Source organism: Eupeodes corollae, chromosome 1, assembly GCF_945859685.1.
Source record: "Eupeodes corollae chromosome 1, idEupCoro1.1, whole genome shotgun sequence".
Taxonomy (NCBI): Eukaryota; Metazoa; Arthropoda; class Insecta; order Diptera; family Syrphidae; genus Eupeodes; species Eupeodes corollae.
Genome location: NC_079147.1, coordinates 264339260 through 264365447, shown reverse-complemented (window position 1 = coordinate 264365447; position 26188 = coordinate 264339260). Strand labels below are relative to the sequence as shown.

The window sequence follows — 26188 nt, the reverse complement described above, 5'->3', positions numbered from 1 at the left end:
AAATGTATTGATTAAACAGGATTAAAACCTCTGTTTTGTTTATTTTTTAAAGTTTTATATTGCCCCCATTCTACTTCAACCACATGTCTACAAAAATGTTTTTTTTACTACATACTTGCACAAAACTAAAATGATTTGTTATTAATTTGTTAAATTAATGACTTTAATTCATTTAAAAACTGACAAATTATCAATAAAATTTAAACTTAAATGTTGTTTCACTTAAAAGAAATCATTTGTTGATATTTAGAGTTAACAATTTTTGGTTCACTTAGAAATAAATAAGACGATATTGCATCTCACTGCTTTTAAAGTTCTTGCTTCAGCTCTTTTGTTTATAAATAGAATCTTAACAAACTAAAGTTAGTTAAAATCATAACTTTTGTATAATTAAGTACTTAGTTGAAGCATCTCGGAATTCAAAAATTGTAGTTCAGAAAGTTTTTGTTTTAACTAGTAAAACAACATTATTTTATGTCTGATGTTAAATTTGAAGTTGGGAAGAACATTTAATAAAAAAAGGTACATTAAAGAAACAATGGAAAAGATTTTCAGTCGAAGATCGCCACATGCGGAATTCAAATAAAATTTCATTCAGAAGTTTCAGAAACGTTGGTTTTTACAGAATTAACAGTTATTTTTGTATAAAAATAACATGAAGCTTATGCAATATGCAATCAAAAACAAGTTTTTTATTTTTAAATTGCGGAAATGTCGGCACAGCTGAATATATCAATTAAATTTGAAACTGTTTTCAAGTGCAATGACTGTTCCAATTTTGTATTCTTTTCCTTTGTAAGCTCCTTCTTAAAAATCGCTACTAAAGAATATCAGTTTAATATAAAAGGATGCTTAATTTGGAATTAACATCAAAAACTTAAATTAAACCAAACCATGAAGAACTTTGTCATTTTATTTTTCCTGTTCACCGGTAAGTTCTTGCATTTCTGTGAAATATATACATATGTTATTAAATTGATTTTATTGTTTTCATTTTTAGTTCTTACTGCTGTTGTTCATGGAGCTCGGCGATGTGACTACAAATGCACCAAATCAGATGGTAATGTCTGTGCTAATAATGGAAAATGCATTCACTTGTTCCCAAGTCATTGTCAAATGGAAAAATACAATTGTTTGTTTCCCCAAAAGGCTTTCCGTAAAATAGAAACATGGAAGTGCAATGAGAATTCAATGCCGTTGTGTGCTGTTAGTGATTTGTAAAAGATACAATTTCTAAAATAAAAAATATTGCTGACAAATAAAAATGCCAAAAACTTAAAGTTTGTAAAATTTGTAGTTTAACTAATTTTACCAAGTATTTATGAATTTTTTTTGTAAAAAAAATATATAATCCAGGAAAATGAGGTATTTGATAGATGAAAATCAGTGGACACTTCATTTATACGTCCACTTCCTAAAAATTCCAAATTATGTGATATGAAACCAAAACTTTAAGGGTAGTAAAATGCAGTTTATTCAGCATTATAAAAAACTATTCGATTTTTTGTTGCGTACTACTTTTCACGAAGTTCTACTCAAAAATGTAGTTTTTTCGTTGCATTGATAAGTTTGGAGAAAAGCCTTCGAAAATTATTGTGGTGATTGCTTTTTTTTAATAAGATAATTTTTATTTTTGAGTTATCTTTATAAAAATATTTTATATTTATGTATAGTTTTAGAAGAATAAGCGAAATACCGCTTTTGCAGAATTTTCATTTTAATTTAGTTTAATAAATCCCAAAAACATTAGGATATTTAATTTCACAATATAAAATAATCCTATCAACTTTAATGTATTTTAGAACAATTGACAAAATTTGTAAACCAAAGAAAGTTCAAATATTTCGATATTCCTTTAGAGTAATGTTATACTACAAAGTATGACATTTTTCAAAAATTGTAAAAGCCAAGTATTAAGAAAAAAATAAGACCAAACTTTATTTTTTACAAAGAAATAAAGCTTTAACGTTGGTTTAACGTTCCGTATCGAATATTTCTCAAATAATCTAACATCTTATTGAATTCGAAGACTTTCTGGGACGAAAGCATTGGTTTCCAAGCGCTTTACTTTACCCAGCCATTATTATCCAGTTCATCGTTCTTTCTGTTCCTTCCCTCACCCTCTATGCACATGGGACCGTAGATCAAGCGAAGAACTACCAAAGGTGTTTTCATCCGCTTCTGTCATAGTCTATGCCTATGCACCGTACAATAGGACGGGTATGATGCAGGTCTTATACATCGACACTTTGGTTGCTCGAGAGAGGGCTTTACTACTCAAATGATTGTTTAACCCAAAGAAACTGTGGTTAGCAAGAGTAATTCTTCGTTCGCTGTTTTCTGTAATCATAGCAGAGCCTAGGTGGACGAAGTCCTTAACTACATCAAAGTTACGTCTGTCAATGGTGACGTTTTAACCGAGACGTCGTCGGTCGTTGGTGTTATAGGTCTTTTCTTAATGACAGACTTTTCTTCGCATCATATTTTTTAAAATGTTTTTTGGCATCGAAAGGATCTTATAAGTTGTTTCCAACTATTTATAGAGTAGCGCGAATTCTCCGTGGTCATCCTGCTCGAACGGTTAAGTTTGGCAGGAATCCAGAAATTGGACATGGCCCTATAGTGCATGTAGATCCTTTCATAAACGGCCTTCAAAGTGATCTGCCTTAATGTAAATATTTGATCGACTGTGGACTTTCATGGTCTAAAACCACAGTGATAAAGACCTATCAGGTTATTGACGGTGGGCTTTAGACATTCACAAAATTATGGTAGAGAAGATTTTGTAAGCGATGTTAAATAGAGTGGTTCCTCTATAGTTGGTGCATTTTAGACGATCTCCTTTTTTGCAGTGTCGGGAAAACAATAAATAGGTACTAAATTATATATTCAAGCTATCTGCTCTGGTGGCTTTGGTAGACTTCAGTTAAAATATGGCAATCTTAACTTCGTCTAAGTCGGAAAAACGGGATTTTTGGCTTTCGTCCTTTATATTGAATATATCATCCTACCTGACAACTGAATTGGGTTCGTTGTAGCTTCTATACAGTCAGAAAGTGGTCGTTTCATATCCTCAGCATTGATTGTTGCCCCACTTTCGTCTTTGAAGCCTTAAGTTCGTAATGTATGTATTTGTAAAATTCGTTTTATCTGCTTATAATATTTTCGAACTTTATTTCTGCTTTTCAATTTTTTTTATCAAAAGAACGCTTACGTTTTTCTCTTAATCTATGGGTTTGGGGCTAAGCCACTTCCAATCTTAAGCCTTTAATATCTTTATCAGTTTTGTCTCTTCTTACAAAAACTCATATTTTTTCTAAGACAAAGGAACCAATAAACACATTTTTTGACATCTAACATGGATACAAAAAATAATGTGCAACAACTCTCATATAAATTTTATAAAGCTTTTTTATTAGTGTCATAAGAAGACAACATTCAGGTACATTTTTCAAGCTGCACACAGGGGCACTGATTTATCACTGCATTTCTTATCATCTTCTTGTTCGAATTGCTTTTCTGGATGGTTAACACAGTTGTATTTCTCGAGTTCACATTCACTTGGGAAATTCTTCCTACAAGTTCCATTAGTGGCACAAACAGCACTTCCAGGTTTGCTGCAATCATATTCACAAGAAGTTCCTACATGTCCTTCTTTGTGATGAGGAACTGCCATGGCAACGGCTACAATAGCTGAAAATAACAATTAAGTTTAAATTAATATTTAAGGATAAATATTATAATTGTATATAAAGTTACCAGCAACAATCAAAAGAACAGCGACGAATTTCATTTTTGTAAATTGTTTGTAAATAAGTTTTTACCAGAATGTATTGTAAGTTTAGACTGATGAATTATTTGATCCATCACTTTGTTTTTATACAAAATTGATTCCCAGGAGTAAAACAAACTAATAACTATCAAACGGGTGAATCACATTTTTTTTATAGTTTGTTTAGTATTTATTTAAAAGAATTATGGGATAAACCCAATCTCGTTTTTATTTTCTTTCACGCCAATTTAAATGTCGTGTGACCCACATCACAGTGAGATGTTTTGCAATAAAGTTTTGTTTTTTTTTTAGCATGTACCAATTACTTCTGAAAATATAATTTTAATCTAAAAGATTCTTTTGATCACCAACAAATATTTAGTTTCAATAACTCTACTATAAGTTTCACCCGGAAACAGAACCTGATTTTCCCTTTTAAATTTTGTCTTTAGTATCGAACATTTGCTTAGTTTTTTATTTAGTTTGAATTCTATCTTAAGTTGAAGTGAAAAGTAGTTTAGGTGAAAGTGTTTTTAAGATTCCGAGTCACTAAAAACGTTTTAGGTGAAATACTGTATCCCTTTGAAACTCATAGTAATACCAATAATTGTCACATAATTTAAATTGTCTAAATCGTCACATCTCTTATTTAATTTTTTGTTTACTAATGTTAAATAATGTCCCACTGTGTAATGCAGTGTATTTTTATTGCCTCAGTACAAAAAGACAGCTACCACCATGTTCGTCCGGCGTCGGTGGATCCCAATCTAAATTTGCTCTTTTTGCATGCGGGGCCTGTTAGGAATAAAATCGTGAATTATTTATTTACTTTTGATATATTTTTAATCGGAACTCACAGAAACAGGTCTTATTTCAATTGAATTGTTTATTTTTGTTTACTCGAATTGACTTCAATCAGAAACATCTGATTGTAGTGTCTTTCTGAAATAAATACAAAATTATATTTTATAATACTATAGGTATTTTGATACTTGAAACAAAAGAGTCATACTTCATTTCAAAAATGCTGTTATTAACTTAAGCAGTTACCAGTATTGTCTACTAAAGTTAAAATGTAAAATCTAAATAAGTGAAAAGTTGTATTAGGATTTAAGAACTAATTGCAACCAATATTGCAGAGTAATCCAAAACAATGTTGTTTCGTTTATTCATTATTTAATTATAAATTTTTATATTTCTGCTACAGTGAAACCCACTTATGAGAAATTGCAAGACTGTAGTTTTAGACTTTTACAATTTATTGCTTTGCAACACTGCATAAAAGATATCGTTCCTCTTAAAGAAGAAAGAACTTAAAATACTTTGAAACAAGAGAGAAACAAGGCTTGGCCAAATCTTATAAAAACAGGTTAGCTGATGATCATGAAGTATATGTACCCCTCTCTGAAGATTTTAAATCACTCTCCAGTTATTTATGTGCCGAATATTTCATAGATATTTAAAGTTCTCTAAGGCTTGACCCCAAAAGCTTTGGGAAATGTATTAATATACAACTGCCAAACGGTTGATGGCTACCCAGTAAGTTTTACTTATAATATAGATAACTTAGTTAGTACTCCAGAAATTTGTAACGCGTTTGCTAACAACAGCAATCTCTTATTGACATTCTTGTAAAAAAAAGATGAGCATTTCTTTCTAAACGCGAGAATGTCCCTAGACCACCTTTAATGATGTTCGAATGACATTCGACAAAATCTTGAATTACTTGGCATTACTAAAAGATGATTATTTCTCTGGTTCAGATGGAATTTCTCCAATATTCTAGTACGTAGTGGGATCACATCTTCTTCCCATATTTGCACTTTCTAAGCTTAGGTACATTCGCAACCATAAAGAAAAAGGCGTTTATTACACCATTCTTTAAAAAAGGTTACTGCAAGTCTGACATTAATAATTACAGACCAATATCTAAACTACCCACTATTCCAAAACTTTTTGAACAAGTTGCTTGTGATAGTTTAAATTTAAACTGAAAGAATATTGTGAATATTTAATCAACAACATGGTTTTATGCGAATAAGTTCGACAGTTAATAATCCACTTGCATTCTGCATAATAGCTCCAAAATCCTAGAACTCGGTCAAGAGCTCGACTGTATTTGCACTGATCATTCTAAAGCTTTTGACAAACTTTCTCATGACATCATCACATTTAAGCTTAAGGAAATAGAGTTTCCTTCTCAGTAGAATTCTTAAAGCCGATATCCATAATTTTAAAACATCAACATTTATTCCTAAAAATTTGTTACTAACTTTAAAAACCATAAAACGAATTGTTTCAAAAATATGCCGACATGAAACAACAAAGTTACGAGGATTTTTGTAAACAACCCCAAAACGCCGTTTTATGCTTGTCATGTGTTTCTTTCTTAAGTTAAAGTTTTTTCTAACGCTGAGGCCTTGACTTTTTATGTCCAAGATATTCAGTTTCTATCAAAAAGTATTTAAAAATAAAATTAATATTAACTGCCACTTGTTGGAAATTTTTTTCCAAACAAAATCCTTAAGCTGTCATTTTTAACTGTTATTTATAAAATTTGGACAGGTTCAGACAACGTAGGGGACTTTATATGTATGTAGTCAACTGCATTCCTTGAACGTACATTTTGACCAAGCCAACTAGTTAGTTTTCCAAGTGTCATAAATTTCAAACTCATAACGTAAAAAAAACTTTCAAAGAAATTATTGTCTACAAATCAATCTTCAGGCAAGCTTAAAGTCTACAGTTAGGGAGATTTTACTTGACTAACTTTCCAGTCAACTTTCCAATAAAGTTGACTTAATTGGAACCGTTTAAGTTGTTGTACATTTTGACAAAGGCAACTATTTAGTTTTTGAAATGTCATACATTTCAAATTCAGAACTTTACTTCACTAACCTCTACCTTCAATTCATTGTCCAAAAATTACCAAAATCAATATTGTCTGCAACCACTCCTCAGACAAGCTCCAAGTCCATCACGATTTGCATTGTGTATTGTAAAGAAATATAACTTATTAACTTCCCATAGGAAGTTATTATAATGGGTCCGATTGGTCAAATTGAAAATTTTGACATTTCTCGACGTTTCAAGGTCCCTAGAGTCAAAATAAAAGATTTTTAGAATGATGTCTGTGCGTGCGTGTGTACGTAAGTTCGTACGTCCGTGCGTCCGTATGTCCGTATATCCGTGCGTCCGTACTTTCGCGAAGTTTTTTTCGTCGTCCATAGCTCAAGAACCAGATGAGATAAAAAAATTCATTTTATGCAACGAAGAATAATGTTTCTGATAAAATTTTGAAAAAAATCGAATTGACAGTTTTCTTACAAAAAATAATAACCTAAAAAAAAATTAATAAACGTTTGTAAAAATTGATTTTCGACTCAAATATCTTTTCAAAACTTTGAGATATTGGCTTTAATTTACTTTAATCTTAAAAAAAAATATTGTTGTCAACATTCAGTTAAATTTTGAGAAAAATCGAATTGACAGTTTTTTTACAAAAAATAAAAAACTAAGAAAAATTTATAAAAGTTGGTAAAAATTGATTTTCGACTCAAATATCTTTTCAAAAATTCTAGATTTTGGCTTGAAACTTATTTTATTTCACAGAAAATATTGTTTTCGATATTCAGTAATTTTTATATAAAAATCCAACACTCCGTTTTTTCATAAAAAATAAAATCTACATAAAATAGTACGCAAATTTGGTAAAAATTGATACGAGTACATAAAGACAAACTTTTAAGCAAGATAAATCGACAGACGGGATGGGAAGTTATTAGTGTGGGTCGCATCCCAGCCCTTTTTTCCTTTTCAAATTCACAACGAACAAAATGAAATCAAAGAGTAAAAAAATCAGCTTTCAGTTCAATAAAGAAAATATCATAAACTGTCATTTTAACATATGTAAGTTTTTTAATAGTTAGAGATATTTTTCTTGACTAACTTTCCAGGCAACTATCCATTAAAGTTGCCTTAATTGGAAGACAATTTTTGCCAGCTGGCCAATCAAATACGAAAACTAGAAACTTGACTAATTTTCAAGTCCTAATTTGGGCGTCTGAACCAGCCCAATGATACTTTTATTTAATAACTTAATGAACATGTTGAGGAATATATTAATTTTTCTCGGAATGAAGTTCAAATTTATCATTAAAAACATCTGCAAATCCTAATAATTTATAAAGTTAAATAAAATACATAATTTTCTTACTTTGAAATTTATTTATTCAGTTTTAAATGGCTCATTGAAAATCACCCCTAGTGCAGAGTGGTTGTGAAATATCCTTGCATTTATCATCAGGAAGTTGTTGGAATTGTTTTTGTGGGTTCAAGCAGTTATAAGTTTGCAGCTTGCATAGACTAGCAAAGTGATCGATGCACATTCCATTGGTAGCGCAAACAGGAGTATCGGTTTTATGGCAAATATAGTTACACCGTCCAAGATCGTTTGGTAGAGGAGCCATCCCACTTAGAGCGACAGAAATGAGAGCTAAAAAGAACAAAACAAAATAACAACATTTAAATTGATGTTATAAAAATAAAAATGTAAAAATAAATTACCAGCAAAGAAGAAAGAAACAGTTAAGAATTTCATGTTGATAACTTGGTATGTGTTATGTTGACGTCAAGAAGAAGTCTGTTAAGGATATGGGCTAACGCCTTTGCTTATATAGGATGAAATTTGTTCAACGGTAAAAAAGAATTCAAAAACTCTACATGAGGATTATTTATGATATCTTATGAAGAAGGAAGGATTCAAGCCAATGTTTTTTTTTGAAATAAGGAAGAAGTTCAAAACAAGAAAATGATGCAATGTTCAAATGAAATTGTGTTTCAGGAAAAAAATGTGCATATCCATATTTTAGAAATACTGAAAATGTAATCCCTTAAAAAATAAATTAGCATACTTGAGCGAGGGTCGTATACATGCATTTCCTAATTAAAATATTAAATAATTAAAAAGAGGCTGGGATGCGACCCACACTGATAACTTCCCATCCCGTCTGTCGATTTGTCTTGCTTAAAAGTTTGTCTTTATGTACTCGTATCAATTTTTACCAAATTTGGGTACTCTTTTTGTAGATTTTATTTTTTATATGAAAAAACGGACTGTTGGATTTTTATATAAAAATTACTGAATATCGAAAACAATATTTTCTGTGAAATAAAATAAATTTCAAGCCAATATTTTTAAGTTTTGAAAAGACATTTGAGTCGAAAGTAAATTTTTACGAAGTTTTAGTATTGTTTTTTTTTTTGAGTTTTATTTTTTATAACAAAAACTGTCAATTCGATTTTTTTTAAATTTTACCAACAATATTTCTTATGAGATAAAATTACTTTAAAGCCAATACTTAAAATTTTTAAATAGATATTTGAGTCAAAAATCAATTTTTACCAACTTTTATACATTTTTTTTAGTTTTTTATTATTTGTAAAAAAAATGTCAATTCGATTTTTTTCAAACTTTAATTGAATGTTCACAGTAAGATTTTTTGAAAGATAAAAGTAAATTAAAGCCAATATCTCAAAGTTTTGAAAAGATATTTGAGTCGAAAATCAATTTTTACCAACTTTTATACATTTTTTTTTAGGTTTTTATTTTTTGTAAAAAAACTGTCAATTTGATTTTTTTCAAACTCTAATTGTATGTTGAAAACAAGATTCTTTGAAAGATAAAACTCAATTAAAGCCAATATCTCAAATTTTTGAAAAGATATTTGAGTCAAAAATCAATTTTTACCAACTTTTATAATTTTTTTTTTAGGTTTTTATTTTTTGTAAAAAAAACTGTCAATTCGATTTTTTTCAAACTTTAACTGAATGTTGACAACAAGATTTTTTGAAAGATAAAAGTAAATAAAAGCCAATATTTTTAAGTTTTGAAAAGATATTTGAGTCGAAAATCAATTTTTACCAACTTTAATAATTTTTTTTTTAGGTTTTTATTTTTTGTATAAAAAGCTGTCAATTTGATTTTTTTCAAACTTTGATTGTATGTTGACAACAAGATTTTTTGAAAGATAAAAGTGAATTAAAGCCAATATCTCAAAGTTTTGAAAAGATATTCGAGTCGAAAATCAATTTTTACCAACTTTTATAAATTTTTTTTTAGGTTTTTATTTTTTGTAAAAAAACTGTCAATTCGATTTTTCTCAAAATTTTTCAGAATGTTGAAAACAATATTTCTTATAAGATAAAATAAGTTTAAAACCTAAATTTAATGTTTTGAAAAGATATTTGAATCGATATTCAATTTTTACGAACTTTGAGTAATGTTTTTTTTAGATTTTTATTTTTTTTTTTTAAAAACTGTCAATTCAATTTTTCTCAAAATTTTATCAGATGTCAAAAACATTATTCTTCGTTGCACAAAATTGTTTTAGAGATAAAATTATATTTCAGTCGTAAAATTTTGGAGGTGACAAATTTTTTTTTTCAGTTTTATTGATTTAAAAAAAAAACCTTTATATTGATTTTTTTCAAAAAATATACCTGTTTGGTATCACGTTACAATCTATTATATAAAATTTAATTCAAGTCTCTAGCGTTTTTGGTTCGTAAGATATTTAGGGTTAACCAAAATTTTCACCTTTTTTTCAAACTGCTATGGTAAAAAAACCACCCACGCAATTTTCTTGAGAGCCCTTTCTGCATCTTTCTGCCTTTTTATCTGTATAACAAAATTTATTTGAAGTCGATATCTCTTCTGGTTCTTGAGCTATGGACGACGAAAAAAACGTCGCGTACGTACGGACGTACGGACGTACAAACGTACGTACACACGCACGCACAGACATCTTTCTAAAAATCTTTTATTTCGACTCTAGGGACTTTGAAACGTCGAGAAATGTCAAAATTTTCAATTTGACAAATCGGACCCATTACAATAACTTCCTATGGGAAGTTAATAAAAATCTTTCAAAACATTTATTTCGGCATAAATCAATATTTGATTGTTATCAGTATTTTTATGGAATAAAATATTATTATGGAATAATTGAATTTTTTAAAACTTTTTTGTAATTTCAACGGTGGGGCACATTTGACTTCCACAATTGTAAAAGCACAGTTGGATTTGAAATTAAAAAAAGAGATAGAATTTATGGCCACACTGTTCCCTTTTATCACTTACGTGTTTTCACAATCCTCTCTCAATAGGTTTTCGCGCTAGACTTATTTTTCAGTGCTCCAGTGATTTTGTGTAACTTTGCTCAGACACGAGGTAAGCGATTTTTTATTAATCAATAAATGAATTTAATGGATGTTCAATTTGAGTAATAGAATGTATTATTGAGTTTTACTTTTCTTCAATTTACTTTTATAAACAAAGGGTGGGGCACTTCTGACGTACGCATATGGGGCACTTTCGATAAATTTCAAATGTGCCCCATGTTACTAGAAAACATAGTTCGTTCATATACAAAGAAAACTAATCACTGTGACATTGATGAAATATCTCTTCAAAAGGCTCTGAAGACAACTTTCAAATGACTCCCATGATATAAGGCCGGTTCCTACAATTCCTCCACCGAAATCCATAAATAGAATTAGATGTTTTCTGGATTAATTTCAATTATACATTTTTTTTAATTGCAGTGCTTTGATTCACTGGAAATAATAATTAAAATAAAATAATGAATTTCCAAAGTTTCTTGTTAAAAAGTTATTTATTCGTATATTTACTTGAACAAAATATTTTAGGACATAGTTGCTACCATAAATTTAAAGGCTTTCGACAAAATTTACGATCAATGGTTAAATAATATTCTGATTTTTATTGTAATAAGAAAATGTTACTCTTAAATACAAACTTATATAAAAACTGACTATTAGAGTTTTGTATGAATTTTTATTTACGTTTCATTTTTTGATAATTTTGTTTGATATAATTTTACAACGTTGAAAAAAAATTTGTTTAAAATATTAAAATCTGTAAACTCGTAGAAAACATAAACAAATATAAATAAAATGCGCGACTTGCTCCTGACTTTTAAGATTTAAAATCGTACCTGTAAAATACGTTTGCCAATCAATAAAAAACCATAATTTAAAACAAATTTGTTCAAAAATATTTATTTATGAAATAGATTTTTTAGATATAATATTTTTGTTACGCAGTTATTTACATCAAATTAATTTACATTTAACATTTGATTTTTGTAAAAAAAATTTTGACCCGTTTTCGAGATACCGGATTTATATTATTGAGACAGTATAAGAGCTTGTATAGACAAAACCATTCAAATCAGTTCGAATCTCATCAAAAAAATTCTATCGAATTCAATTTTTTACCCAAATATTTGTATGAAGACTATTGTTTTTGATCTTCAAAAATTAAAAAAAAAACCTTACACGAATCTACTTAAAACCTCAGGTTCCAAGTTTGAACTCAATCAACCTAATGCTTAATACTGCAGGGAAGAGGACAGAAAGACAGACAGACTGACGGATGTGTGGGACACACTTTTTTCGGCTTTTCTATTATTTCTGATTTCTGATTCCTAATTTTTTAACACAAGTAAAAAATAAAAAAAATAAAATACATATTTATCTTTTTGTGTATCATTTTTTTCATTTGAATTATTAATTGAACTGGTATGTGTAAAGATAATGATACAGACTAAGATTATTTTCATTTTAAACGTCTACATTCCTCCAAAAAGTTTGGAGTCTGTTTATAACGATCTCTCCTTGGCATTAGACTATCTTATAGATTTGTCCAGCTATGACACCAATATTTTACTTCTAGGTGATTTTATTTTACCACACATTGATTGGATTCCATCCGACGACGAATCCTGCTTTAAAGCCTCTCCTTCTTCTTCACAAATGGAACTATCTCTTCTCGATAAAGACCTTCTTACTGACTTACAGCAAACAAGCTGTATTAAAAACTCAAAAAATCGAATTCTCGATTTAGTCTTTTCTTCTGACGCTATTAGTACTCTTGTTCTAGAATCTAGATCAGGAATTACTAATAAAGATACATATCACCCCCCTTTGGACATTTTTTTTTTACTTAAGTAATCACCTTACTGAACACAGTAATTCCTTTGATTGCTTATATAATTTTGATTTCAGTAGAGCCAAGTTCCAGCAGTTGTCTGAAGATTTAACCATTTTTGTAGTTGCTGATACATTAGCATTTTCTAACATTGACGAAGTAGTTTCAACTTTTTATAAGATCCTTAATTATTGTTTTGAAAAAAATGTACCCATAAAGAAATCTAGAAATACAAACTTTAGCCATCCTTGGTATACGAAAGAATTGCGTTTACCGCGTAACAAAAAAAATAAGGCATAGAAAACGTATCTCAAAACTCTGTCTTCAGTCAACTTCTCTGTTTATGTGGAACCCTTTTACCAATTTAAGCCTCTTTCTAATTTTGTATATGGTTGTTATGTTATTGATATGGGCACCTCTTTAAAATATAATCCTAACAAAATTTGGAATTTTGTAAACTCAAAGAAAAAATCAGATGGCTTTCTAGTTAACTTCACTTACAAGAACCTTTCATTAGATAAAACGGTTGATATCTGTAACGCTTTCGCAACAAATTTCCGTGAATCATTTGTCAATAGCCCTGAAGAAGTTGATGAAGTATATTTTCATAATCTTTACTCCTTTTCGCAAACTAGCTGTAGTCACATACCTATGCTACAGAGTGCGGTCCTTGATCTTTTATCTGCGTTAAATGATGACTACTCAGCAGGTCGCGATGGTATTCCCCCGATAGTATTAAAAAAGTATAGTAAAGCTTTAGTTGAACCCCTTACGTTCTTGTTTAAACTTTCTCTAAAAACAGGCAAATTTCACAGTATATGGAAGAAGTCATTTCTAACAACAATTTTCAAGAAAGGTAACAAGTCGGATATAAGCAACTACAGGCCCATTGCAAAGCTTTCTTGCATTCCTAATGTTTTTGAACAAGCTGTTTGTGAAAGTGTAGCATTTTTTTAGTAAGAATCTTATTTGCGAACAGCAACATGGTTTTTATGAAAAAAAAAGATCAACTGTTAAAAATCTCTTTACATTCTCATACATATGTTCAAACGCTTTAGAACAAGTTTATGAAGTTGACTGTGTAGTGTGTACGCACTGACTTTTTTGAGGCTTTTGACAAACTTAGCCACGGAATTATTTTATTTAAACTTAAGGCTCTTGATTTTCCACCATTTTTCTTAGCTTGGATTAAATCATACCTTGAAAACAGATCCTATGAGGTAAAATTGAGACATTGTAATTCTGAACCTTTTTTTGCTCAATCCGGTGTTCCCCAGGGAAGCGATCTTGGCCCTTTTCTGTTTATCATGTCTACGCTCAAGTAAACTTCTAATTTTTGATGACGACAAGAAGATTTTTACATTTTGGTGTGGGAAAAATAGCCTTTCACTCAACTCTTTAAAATGCCAGACGATAACTTTTACTAAAAAAACTAATCAGTAGCGTGTTTGACTACTGTATATCACAGCAAAAACTCTGTAGCGTCTCCACGTTTTTGTTTTTGTTCATTTCTGTTCCAACTTAGAATTTACACATCACATTAATTTTATTCTTAATAAAGCAAGTTCTATGCTTGTTTTATAAAACGCTGGGCAAAGGAGTTCAATGATCCTTATGTTACTCTTTCTTTGTATAATTGCCATGTTCGTCCTTATCTTGAATATGCTTGTAAGGTATGGACTCCCTATAACGAAATTCATAGAAAACCCATTGAATCAGTTCAACATAATTTCATTCGCTTTGCCCTAAAGGGTCTTCCTTGGGATGATCTTATGATCTGTCTCCCTATGAACATCGTATTCTACTTCTTCAAATGCAATCTCTCCATCAAAGTCGTGTGAATAATGACTAAGTATTTTTTCATCAACTCATTAATGGTGAAATTGATGCACCTTATTTGCTTTCTTGTATACATTTGAATTACCGAGGCGGAACTCATCACCTGTGTACATTTGAAGCTTTAAGTCGAATGAGCATTTTATATATGTAACTTAAACTGATATTATAATCATTGTTTAGCTCCTCTATCGTTAACGTTCTCATTTTATTTTTTGTTCTGTAATAGTTAAATTTTAATTAAGCAAGCAATTTTCTAAATATTTAGCAGCTTGATAAAAATAAATAAATAAATAACAGTCCGTAGAGAACCAGGGCCTAGTGACTTACAACTCTCAACCATGAAAACTCTCAATCGTGAAAATAACAAACAAAACAACCAAACCATTTTATGAACTCAATTTGAAGTCAGAGACTCATTAGTCACATATGGACGAAATTACTAAAAGTTAAGGTAGTCTTTGGACAGGCTTAGACAACAAAAGGGACTTCATTTGCAGTCATTCTTTGACAGTAAATATTGAACAAGGCAACTAGGTAGTTATTCAAGTGTCATACATTTCAAACTCAGAACTTCACTTCACTGGTTTCACCTTCAGTACATCGTACAAAAAATACCTAAAACATTATTTTCTACAATATACTTCTCAGACAAGCTACAAGTCCTTGACGATTTGTAGTTTGTATTGTAAAGATATAACACTTATTTCTTTTCCAATTTGACAAAGAAGCAATAAACATTAAATGGAATTGCGCAGAAAATACATAAATATATTACAGAGTTATAAAGTTCAATTCTCAGTTGAATTTAAAAACACGATCAACTGTCATTTTGACAGAAGTAGACTTGACTTAATACCTAGGGAGATTTTTTTGACTAACTTTGTAATAAAGTTGACTTAAGTGGAAAGCAATTGTGGGGCAGCTAGCCAATCAGATACCTGCATCACTTTTAAGTTACTTATGTCGTCTGAACATGTCAGTTTTTTAGATTTCAATTTTACTATTGAAATCAATTGAAATCATCGTTTTAACTAAGTTACTGAATTAAAACGACTTTAACAGTTTATTAATTTGTTTAAAATTTTGCGTCACGGCTAAAAACAGTTACATATTGTTTTTGATTTTATTTAAATCCTCAAAGCAATTTTGAGATGAGTTAAAAAATATTAACAACTTTTATGAACAAAGTCTTAAATGTCACGCCTAAAATTTAAAGTGAAAAAAAATGACATAAGAACTATTATTTTCCTATTCTTATCAAAACATTAGTTTCATTGCTCCTTAGTACCTATTAAAAACGTTATTTGTATTACTTAAAAAATCATAACACAGAAATAACAATATTTATTTTCTTTGTAGCTATTTTTAGCTTCACTCTTTATGTTATTGTCATATTTTTAAAACTGTTTCATTATACAAAACTTACAGTTACAAACAAATTTACAAAAATAATTATTAAAATTGATAAATTAAGTTAATAATTCTGAATCAAATCTAAATATAGCCTTATTTTGGGCAAATTCTGCGTTGATCGAAAAGACAAACAAAGTCTTAAAATAAACACATAACATGAACAATATTCTTTCATACGCTCTTTATCACAAAATGATTTTACATAAAAGCAAATGTCAAATCCAAGAATGTCAACATTCAACACAAACAGTGGATACATGTAACATTACCGTTTCAACGACAAATAACTTTACCGAAACCTTATTAAAAATGAAATTCACACTTCTTATTGTTATTATTGCTGGTGAGTTTGAATAAACTGCAAAATACGAGTTATTGTAATAATTTAATATTTTATTTTTGTTTGATTCTATTTTAGCTCTGTTCGCTGTTGTTCTTGGAATCCGGCCGACACCACCAAGAAGGTGTGATTATAAATGCCCAAAACCTGACGTAAATGTTTGTGCTACAAATGGAATTTGTAACAATGAGTTCCCAAGTCAATGCCAATTGGAGAAATACAACTGTTTGTTCCCTCAGAAGACATTCAAACAAATTGATGATTATAAATGTGCTGAAAAATCGTTACCTCAGTGTACGCTTGGAGATTTATAAAATATTTTCTAATTCTAGTCAAACAAAAGTGAATTAAATAAATAATAAAAAAGAATTGTATTGTAAACATTATTACTTTTTATAATTTAAAACAAACTTGCGATTTTCCACCATTCTTATTTCTACTAGAAAAAGTTACTTGACGGCTCTCCAGATGTCGCTTCGATATTCCTTCTCCATGAGAGTACAATACCCAAAAATATGACGGTGTAAGTCCCCCTTATTCATGAATACAAACCCTGTATCCTTAGAAAAATGCCAGTAGCTATTTTATTGGTGCGAAATTTGTAAATGGGACCTCATCTATTTTATTTATAACTGTCACTTGTTATTGACAGCTTTGTTAAATATTCCTATTGCACAGGTTATAAAAAAGAACGAGGTAATTTTTAGGAAAATTAAAAAATGTCAAACAGAAAATAGCAGCAACTAGTTTTCTAATGTAAAGGCAATATTTTGCGCCCTCTAGTGAAGTTACATTGTAGTGTGCATCAGATTTGTTGAGTGTCATCTTACCTTAAAAATGCATATCTATCCTCTAAGTTCAATGCGTTTTAATCAGGAAAAAAATGTCATTCCTTATACAAATATGTATACCCAACCCACCCGCTAATTAAATTAGCATACTTGAGCGAGGGTCGTATACATGCATTTCCTAATTAAAATATTAAATAATTAGTATAAGCTTTATCAAAACTCACATGATACCAAATTAAAGCCGATTCAAAAATGACGAGTGAATGTCATTCCGTCACATATTATTTTTCAAAATACGTTTAGCTGTCAATGACACATAAACATTACTGAATAGTCGAAATGGTAGTATCTTTTTATATCTTATAATAATATTGATCAAAAATGATAAATAATTTAAGCTTTTCATTAAAAAAAAAACATTTAGCACTGACAATGAACGCGAAGTTTGAACTGCCTCACACAAAGTGGGAGTAGACTTTAATGCATGATACGTCAAAGTTTAAACTGAATAATTATGCAAATTGGGCACGTGCTAGCGACTCAATAAGTTTTCTAACCAGCATAACAAAAATTCAGTAAAATACCATGCTTTCCCGCAAAAGTACAATAAACATTTCCTACTGCTACCCTGGTGTCTGATCTTAGAACTTTTCCGGAATTCTTACTTCCCTAGCGCCATCCGCTCTATAAAATGGCCATGACAAATGTCTAGTTCAACCACACCCTTATGTCTCTGATCGGCTTTCTTTAGTAATAAAAAAAGAAACATTTTTGCGCAGTTATAAATGATGATTAACCATTTCTTAAGCTATCATCAGAAATAATGACAACAAAATATTATAAATGGCGTTGAATTAGATTGATATTTGTTTAATCGTTCTTCCTTATCGTGCGGAACCAAAAAATATAAACAAATTGGCAAACGCCCACCGCTATACATAATTCAAATAATGGCGGTTGTATTTAAACAGGTGCGGATTTAATCTCAATTTATTTGCTAGAGATTTGTTTGACATTTTTTAAGGTGGTTTTGTCTAAATGCAAATTAATTTACTTATATTCGACTATGCCAAAACCTAGTAATGGACAAAAACACAAATCGATATTAAAGATCAATTTTTCAGATCGATATTTTTCCGGCCCCTTTTATTTGACAGCCCATCATCATCCACAAACTAAAACTTTCTCCGTGTGAATGGAAGCTAGCTAGTGTCAAATGTCGTATTTTAGAAAAAGGCTACATATTTACACTGTGTACACATTTTACTTATTTGGAGGTGTCATAATTGTATTTAAGAGTTTAAAATAGACAGGTCATTGAAGCAGACGTATTTTTTTTTTAATATGAGTGGAAACAAGTTAAAATACTAACAAATGTGTAGTTAAATGAAACAGTGCTAGACTTCAAAGCGACTTCGATATCAAACAAACCTTTTACTTCTAATTTGAATCCAGCCGTGTTCAATGATTCAACGATTTAAAATAAAGATCACACTAACTTTAACTTAATTTTCATAAATTTCAAATTTGCCCGGGCATTGACACCGCAAAAGTTTCTACCCAACCGTCTTTTCAATTTGCTCTAACGCCAAAGTCTCATCGTAGAGAGCTTCAATGTGAAGGTCGTCAAAACGTAAACAACAATTTTGTTTATCAATTTTTGATCAACTTGAAATGTCACCGACTCTAACCATTGTCAAAGCTGCCCCTATAGGAAGCTAAAGCATTGTTTTTGTTTTTGTTTTTATTTATATTATGGATGCACATAGTAGACCGGTATAATGCACGATCAATATTATTTGTTTAAACAAAAGCTTTAGTGGATTGAATGAGTAGTTATAGAATTACGCAATTTTATAATAATATGGGCCCGGCCACGTACGTAGGGCTGGAAGCTTTTTTAATATCAATATTTTGGATATTGTGTATGATTATGATGACCCAATGCCCCTGAAAAATATTTTAAGGTGCCATAAAGCGGGAGGAATTTTTCATCATCAGTGTTTAGTGTTTAAGTTGCACAAATAAAGTTTTGAGTGATGATTCTCTGTTTGACTGAATCATATGAACGACTTTATGATAACACAACAAAAGTTTTGTTTACAATCAGTTATTTGTTCTTATCGGAGAATAGTTTAGACGTCAAAATAAAAAAGCTTTATTTTTATGATGTTAGTTCTCGGCTTCTTTCGCTTTTAGTTTTAGTTTAAAAGTATAAATAAATTTGTTTAACCATGTTGTATCGGTATACAGTTCAAATCGATTGGGAGTTGATTAGACAAGTGAATTTTATAGTTTATTTTTGTGTGTTCTTAAAGCTATTTCTATATTTTACTCCTGGAAAATGGGAAAGTTTGTGATAAGTTGTATTTTTGTTTGGTGTTTAGTTGCTGGAATTGAATGTCAAAAAAGTTGTGAGTTCATAATAAATACTTTTGGTTTCTGTGTTATAAATTTTGGGAAAATTAACTCAATTAAAAAAATTGATATAAGAGAAATTACTATCAAAGCGAACAATAATATGTTAGCTACTTTGAAATTTTAACGGAATATGATTTTAAACAAGAAAAAGTTTCAGTGTGTTCAGCCCATCAAAATTAGGCACTGAATTTTCTGATGTAGGATTTTTTTTGATTATCCGATTGAAAGATCTGTCATAAAAAACTAAATGACACTTAGCAGTAACGTCTTATTTGAATATAAATATAATGAATATAAATTGTATGTCAAAATTCAGATGACTGCTCTTTTATTTGGAAATTCTAAAGCGTGATTAATTTTTATAAATTTATATTTGACAGTTGACAATCAAGTTGAATTTGCGTTCAGGGTACTTTGACATTTCATCATTATGTATCCCAGTTACTTGACCAGGTAACATACAAAAATTTTTAAACGGACCCATTGGCATTAAGATTTCGAGATCAAAAATGATTGTAAAGTAAAATGTTGACCGGATAATTTCATTAATTTACTGAATATTAACCAAAAAGCATACAAATTGAAACAAATTTTTAAGTTTCTTCAAATTCAACCAACTGTTCTGTCAGATATTCACATACCCCAGAAATTCTTGGATAGCTTTGCATTTTTTTTTTTGACATCCACACTGTTTTGGAACAGCTGTTCTCTTATACGTAAAACATTAACATAAAGGTATATGGGTACCCTATCTGTCTAAGACTGAACGCTTCCATTGATTCTTTTTATGTACATAATTGGGTATGTTTAATAACTTGACATTTTTAATCAAATTTGAAACAATTTTTAAAATCATCTAATGACTGAGTTCACGTTGTACTCTTTTGAGGGGATTCATTTGGACGTATCTTTATATATCGTATTATTAAATAAATAAATTAGGTGACGCAACAGTTCTTTGAGAACTAGGGCCTAGTGACTTAGAGGTCTCAACCATTTCTGTGTGCAAGTACTGATGGAGGGGACCTACAGTTTTTGTAAGACGAATGCGAACGGCTAATTTGAGAAAGAACTTTTAATGACAAGAATTACTCTTGGAGAATTTGTCCATTCCTCGCAAGAGGCAATACTCGTGGAAAATAACTTAAGATGGTGCAGGCAGGTATCGTAACTCTAGCATAAGAGTCCAACGCACTAACCATCATGTCACTATCGTATTATTGTTGTTGTCAAAATAAGAAACCTTAAAAATCTAGCCGAAATTTGCAGTTGAATTAATGGGTTGAATTAATTATTTTTCACTGTCATATATTGCGTTTTTAGGCTTCAGATCTTTAAGCACCGTTTACACAAAGCTGCATTGTTATTTAAGTAAACTCAAATTAATATGTCTTTTATTTCTTTCAGTTTCCTCATTATCTTGTCAGGGTCCTCGCAATCCAAAAATCGTTGGAGGCTCTCAGGCAGGAAAGAATGAGTTACCTTATATAGTAAGTCTCACCCGTCGTGGAGGACATTTTTGTGGAGCATCAATTCTCAACGAAAGATGGCTTCTCACAGCTGGACATTGTGTTTGCAACGGATTGAATAATCTTATGAAGCCAGCCCAAATTCAAGGAGTCATTGGGCTACATAGTATTTCAGACTATCTCAATGGAATACAAAGTAGAAATTTTCAACCAAGTCAAATTCAGTTCAGAACTATTGTGACACATCCAGGCTACGATTGCAGTCATGTCAAAAATGACATAGGTAATATCGTGAGCTTTCATACCAATTACACAGAAATTATATTCCTTATTTCAATCTTGAATTTTAAGCTCTACTTGAAGTAACACGACCAATTACATTCAATGAACAAATTAAACCAACTTGTCTGTCAGTTGACATAGATGGTCGAAATTTTGAAGATGATTATGCCACTGTATCCGGTTGGGGTTGGACAAATGAGAATCAAGGAAACGGAGATAGGGCTGATATATTACAGAAGGCAACAGTTCAAATTTGGAATAATGACATTTGTGAGAGATCTTATCAAACAAATGGAAAAAGATCAAATTTCATAGCTGAGACACAGATGTGTGCTGGATTTGTCAATGGTGGCATTGATTCGTGTTGGGTAAGGAATATGAAAGGATTATATTTTTTGACATTTTATTTGACTTTTGTTTTTTTATTTATTTATTAAAAGGCCGATTCTGGTGGTCCTTTGGTGACAAAAGATAATTTACTTGTTGGTGTTGTATCAACTGGAATTGGATGTGCTAGACCTGGATTACCAGGCATTTATACAAGAGTCAGTAAATATATCGGTTGGATGGAACAAGTGATGTCACGATGAATATTATCTTATGTGAATATTTTTGGCTATGATTTAACAAACTGTGATAGTAGAGTTATTGTAATTTTAAGAGAAGTATATTTCTAGATTTAATAAAATTGAAAATCAAACAATAAAAAATAAAATATAATTTGACTTAACATAAGAACCCTGTAGTCTTCTCAGTATTTTAAATAAACGAACGATCCACGTTCAACAAGAGGTTTTATTTTGAATAAACTCCTATTTCATCATATTTCGACATTTGACAAGTTAAAACTACGACAATGGCTGCGCTCAATCTCGTGATGGATAGGTATCTTGGACAGGTGGATTTTAAGATACCTTGTTGAACGAGTTGGATAGCTGTATTGAGATAGCTGTCAAAAAAAAAACAACTATAAGCTATTCACAAAAAGCTTCGAAGTCAAAATTGTTGTAAGATAAAACATTTAATGAATAATTCAACTGATTCGTGGGTCGATGATGAGTTGATAGGTGCGTAACAATTTAATAATTAAGAGATAACCTTAATCTATAATCTGTATTAAATTTCCTCTTAGCTAAATTGGAATTCTCAATTGTTCTTTAAGAACTTTGCAATTTCTTGAAAAATTGTTCTTCGCCGAGTTTTTGAGTCTCGGAGCTGGTCCTTTCTCTTTTTGCACTCCTCCAAGAAGAGCAAAACGGATTTAACCTTAAAAAAAGGTAATAGAGGGGTTTTTCTTTGGGGTTTTTTCAGCAACATTATTTGCTTGTAGCTCAACAAGCTATCCACCTCTGTTTGCTTGAAATTCAACCATGTGTTGAATCAGCTGTTCTGTCAGATACTTACATACCCCAGAAACTCTTGGATATCTTTGGATTCCTTTTTTGACATCTCAGTTGTTATTTTACACGTAAAACACTAACAAAAATGTATCCGGATACCCTATCTGTCTCAGATTGAACGCAGCCAATAATAAAAAATTCATTAATTGAAACTTTCAAAATTCACTAGAACTCGTGTTAAGTACCAAAAAGCAACGAAACAATCGCAATTTCGAAAAAAGTTTTCTGACTATGTTATTTCTCCTTAATTATGTAGTTTTACTTTCAATGATCAGCTTTTACCTCAAAAACTTGATTCTCATCAGGAAATGATAGAAACTTTCAATGAAAGCTATAACCAACCTGTCAAAAATTTTCAGTGATTGTTTTCAATGATGAAATACTGTGATTTTCTATAACATGTCCTATGAACCTTTCAAATCACCGTCTAAGGGATAAGTTATATATGTAGATATCATTGGTTTTTTTTTTATTGAAACCAAGTGTTTTCAATTAATGATTTGGTTAGAGTAAATCATTGAAAGGAAAACTGACAGTTAAAAATGCAAAGAAAATGGCTTTCAGGGAACGATTATGTTCTGAAATGTGAACTAAATAATCCGCTGTTCATTGACAATGATTATATCATTGATAATTTTAAATTGAACTAAGTTCTGAGTTAAGTAATAGCTGTGTTTTAAGAGAAAAAATCTACAATTGTTCAGCTTCGTTGTTGTACCAAACATAACAAATTTGACTCTCGAATTGACTTTTAAATCTGTAAAACAAAATTTATAATGAGGGTAACCAGTTATAATTATAACTGGCCGTCTTTTATATTCTTTAATTGGACCTTACGCGCCAGTTATAGCTATCATTGGTTTTCATCATTGAAAACAAACATTGGATTTTTTTTTGACAGGTCATTTATAGCTATCCTTAAAATTGTCTGTCATTGTTATAGCTATCATGCAGAATGTGAAGCAGCTAGGAACAAATCGTTCAGGCTGCTTAAGCAAGTCAGGGCAATCAATTCAAACTCAGCAAAAAAGATGAGCTAAAACGTAAATGTGGCTTACAAAAATCTTTGCAAGGAAAAACAAAAACAATATTCCCTTTCCCTTATGGTAAGGCTGGCGCGGTAAGAGATAGCAACTCTTTTTGGAATTTAGCGCGAGAACTAAATGGGATACCTTTCGTTAGAAAAACCGATATAAGTTCTAGACTATTATCAGATCATTTTCAATTCGATTACTAGGAAGGCCAGAAAGACCTTTCCAATAACTGTTTTCTTATCCTTGGATTGAAAACGAAATCCTGGATCAAGCATTCACAATTCAAGAAGTAGTGACTGTCCTTCAGAGATGCAAAATCAAAAAAGCTCCAGGACACGATCGCGTTCCCTATGAATTTTATAAATATGCTTCAGAAAACTTTTGAATAAAACTAACAGGTGCATACAACTACATTTTCATGAGCGATGACTTTCCGGAAAGTTTCCGAAAGAATATCATTTTCCCAATTTAAAAAAAAGGAGACGAAAACGAACCAACAAACTATCGTGGCATATCTTTTATGAACTCTGTCATGAAAATCTTTACAGGTGTAATTTTAGACAGAATTACGCTATTGGTTCAAGATAACAATATGCTAAGCGAATATCAGGCTGGTTTCAGAAAAAAATACTCAACGGTGGACAATATATTTTTTTTTTGACGTGTATTGCCAGATCATTCCTAACGAAAGGAAAGAAGTTATACACTTTCTTCGTTGACTTCAAGTCAGCTTTCGATTCAATTGATCGGAATGCATTGTTTTACAAGCTAAGCTGCTTAGGTATATCCACACAAAATGTTGAATACACTGAAAGGACTCTACGCGAGCAACCAAACATCGATATTGAATGGAACAGAAATATCAGAATGGTTCCACACGGCATCAGGTGTTAAACAAGGCTGTCTTCTGAGCCCAGTTCTATTTTCTCTTTTCCAAGATGACCTCACTACATTTTTACCTGGTGGAATTAATTTTTCCGGCGCCACAATTAAAGCACTGTTATATGCAGATGATGTTGTCATATTTGCAGAGACTCCAAATATGTTGCAAATAATGATAAACAAACTCCAATCATATTGTAACCTATGGAATCTGACTGTATAGTGTATATACCAATAAATCGAAGGTAATGATTTTTCGCAACGGAACAGGACGATATGTAAGAGAAGAGAAACGGAAATGGGAAAATGCAGATCTTGATCTTGATCTTCGCCAAATTTTTGCGTAAAATAAAACAATAAGTGCACTTTAATAGAAATTTATTTATTTCTTTTTGAAATTTAACTTATTTTTGGTGAAATACGAAAAACTAAAACTTTTTATAAATTGGCGCAAATCTCTCATCTGGTTTTTGCTCTTTTTTTCTTATATACATCGTACACTTGTAATTTGACATTATTTACATAAACAACACCGATATGTCTCCGAAAGCGAAACGAAACTCTTTCTCCTCGCGTACACCTGCTACTCCAAACAACTCAAAAAATGAACAATACCGCTCTCCCGTTCGCAAAATCGCTCAAACACAACTCAATGACAACGATTCAATGTGGGAAAAAATGGAAAAATGCCTTAAAAAACAGAGTGAGTCCATTACCGATTTTCTTTCGGGAAAAATTGTAGAATCCGAGCAAAATATAAAAGATCAGGGGGGTCATTCCGTAAAACGATAATCGTTCGACGATATCGTTTCGACGATAGTCTCACTTCACGTAAGACGATAATCGTCAAAGTGATATCGTCCAAACGATAGCGTTTGCACGATAGCTAAGTAGGTATCGTCTGCTATAAATTTCCATTGAGAACTAAGCAAATGGAAGCAAAAAAGTTTCGGTGTAGTTTAGTTTTGTTACAAAATGAAAATAAAAACTCAAAAAAATACAATGAATTCGGTTACGCATTTTTTTATATACAAAACATTAGTAATCTCTCTTAATTGTTGTTAAATAAATAGAACAATTATTGTAGTTTTGAAATTGCAAAAGAGGACTTTATAATGATATTATAAACGATAAATTTGCCAGGCGGTTGTTGTTCTACATATAAATGTATATAAATTCAATATTAAAATTTGTTGTAACTATTGAAACTTTGGGGAAGGAACATTGGTTTATTCGACAGGCAACGATTTTAGTATCGCTCTTGCACAAAGCACTAATCCAAATTAGTTTTGGAAACATTAAATATTTTTGAAGCCAAGTTATGTTCCCTGTGGATAAAATGAAGTCTTCACTTCCTTCCCTTTGACCAAATTGGGTTTATTATTGCAGCTGATTTACAAAAGTATAAGACATTGAACAAACATTTTCACATTATTGTTTTATCTTCGTCAGCAACAAATGAAAACACAAAAACAAAAAGTGACAAAAACAACAAACATCACAAAATAATTGGTATGTTTATTAACAATACG

At 30.6% G+C, this 26188-nt stretch overlaps 4 protein-coding genes across 4 annotated transcripts; 3 read left to right on the top strand and 1 right to left on the bottom strand.

The window, feature by feature from the left end:
- Positions 1-774: 774 nt before the first annotated feature.
- LOC129943016 (uncharacterized) lies at positions 775-1290 on the top strand. Its single transcript, XM_056052219.1, has 2 exons — positions 775-931; positions 1001-1290. Exons 1-2 carry the CDS (start codon positions 895-897, stop codon positions 1219-1221), a joined length of 258 nt encoding a protein of 85 aa, XP_055908194.1. The 5' UTR covers positions 775-894; the 3' UTR covers positions 1222-1290.
- A 2103-nt stretch (positions 1291-3393) lies between these two features.
- On the bottom strand, positions 3394-3915 carry LOC129939670 (uncharacterized). The gene is made up of 2 exons (XM_056047771.1): positions 3760-3915; positions 3394-3693 (listed from the first exon to the last, which is right to left on the bottom strand). Exons 1-2 carry the CDS (start codon positions 3791-3793, stop codon positions 3452-3454), a joined length of 276 nt encoding a protein of 91 aa, XP_055903746.1. The 5' UTR covers positions 3794-3915; the 3' UTR covers positions 3394-3451.
- A 12324-nt stretch (positions 3916-16239) lies between these two features.
- LOC129952812 (uncharacterized) lies at positions 16240-16715 on the top strand. The gene is made up of 2 exons (XM_056065661.1): positions 16240-16380; positions 16456-16715. The coding sequence occupies exons 1-2, from the start codon at positions 16347-16349 to the stop codon at positions 16689-16691; spliced, it is 270 nt and encodes an 89-aa protein (XP_055921636.1). The 5' UTR covers positions 16240-16346; the 3' UTR covers positions 16692-16715.
- Positions 16716-19388: 2673 nt separating this feature from the next.
- On the top strand, positions 19389-22082 carry LOC129939910 (trypsin-1). The gene is made up of 4 exons (XM_056048092.1): positions 19389-19582; positions 20997-21341; positions 21410-21708; positions 21781-22082. Exons 1-4 carry the CDS (start codon positions 19513-19515, stop codon positions 21928-21930), a joined length of 864 nt encoding a protein of 287 aa, XP_055904067.1. The 5' UTR covers positions 19389-19512; the 3' UTR covers positions 21931-22082.
- The last annotated feature ends 4106 nt before the right edge of the window (positions 22083-26188 follow it).

Coding starts and splice junctions, on each gene's coding strand:
- LOC129943016 (XM_056052219.1), top strand. CDS start 895: ATGAAGAACTTTGTCATTTTATTTTTCCTGTTCACCG. Junction 932..1,000: donor TTTATTTTTCCTGTTCACCG/GTAAGTTCTTGC, acceptor TTTCATTTTTAG/TTCTTACTGCTGTTGTTCAT.
- LOC129952812 (XM_056065661.1), top strand. CDS start 16,347: ATGAAATTCACACTTCTTATTGTTATTATTGCTG. Junction 16,381..16,455: donor TCTTATTGTTATTATTGCTG/GTGAGTTTGAAT, acceptor ATTCTATTTTAG/CTCTGTTCGCTGTTGTTCTT.
- LOC129939910 (XM_056048092.1), top strand. CDS start 19,513: ATGGGAAAGTTTGTGATAAGTTGTATTTTTGTTTGGTGTTTAGTTGCT. Junction 21,342..21,409: donor TCATGTCAAAAATGACATAG/GTAATATCGTGA, acceptor TTGAATTTTAAG/CTCTACTTGAAGTAACACGA. Junction 21,709..21,780: donor GTGGCATTGATTCGTGTTGG/GTAAGGAATATG, acceptor ATTTATTAAAAG/GCCGATTCTGGTGGTCCTTT.
- LOC129939670 (XM_056047771.1), bottom strand. CDS start 3,793: ATGAAATTCGTCGCTGTTCTTTTGATTGTTGCTG. Junction 3,694..3,759: donor TGTTCTTTTGATTGTTGCTG/GTAACTTTATAT, acceptor TGTTATTTTCAG/CTATTGTAGCCGTTGCCATG.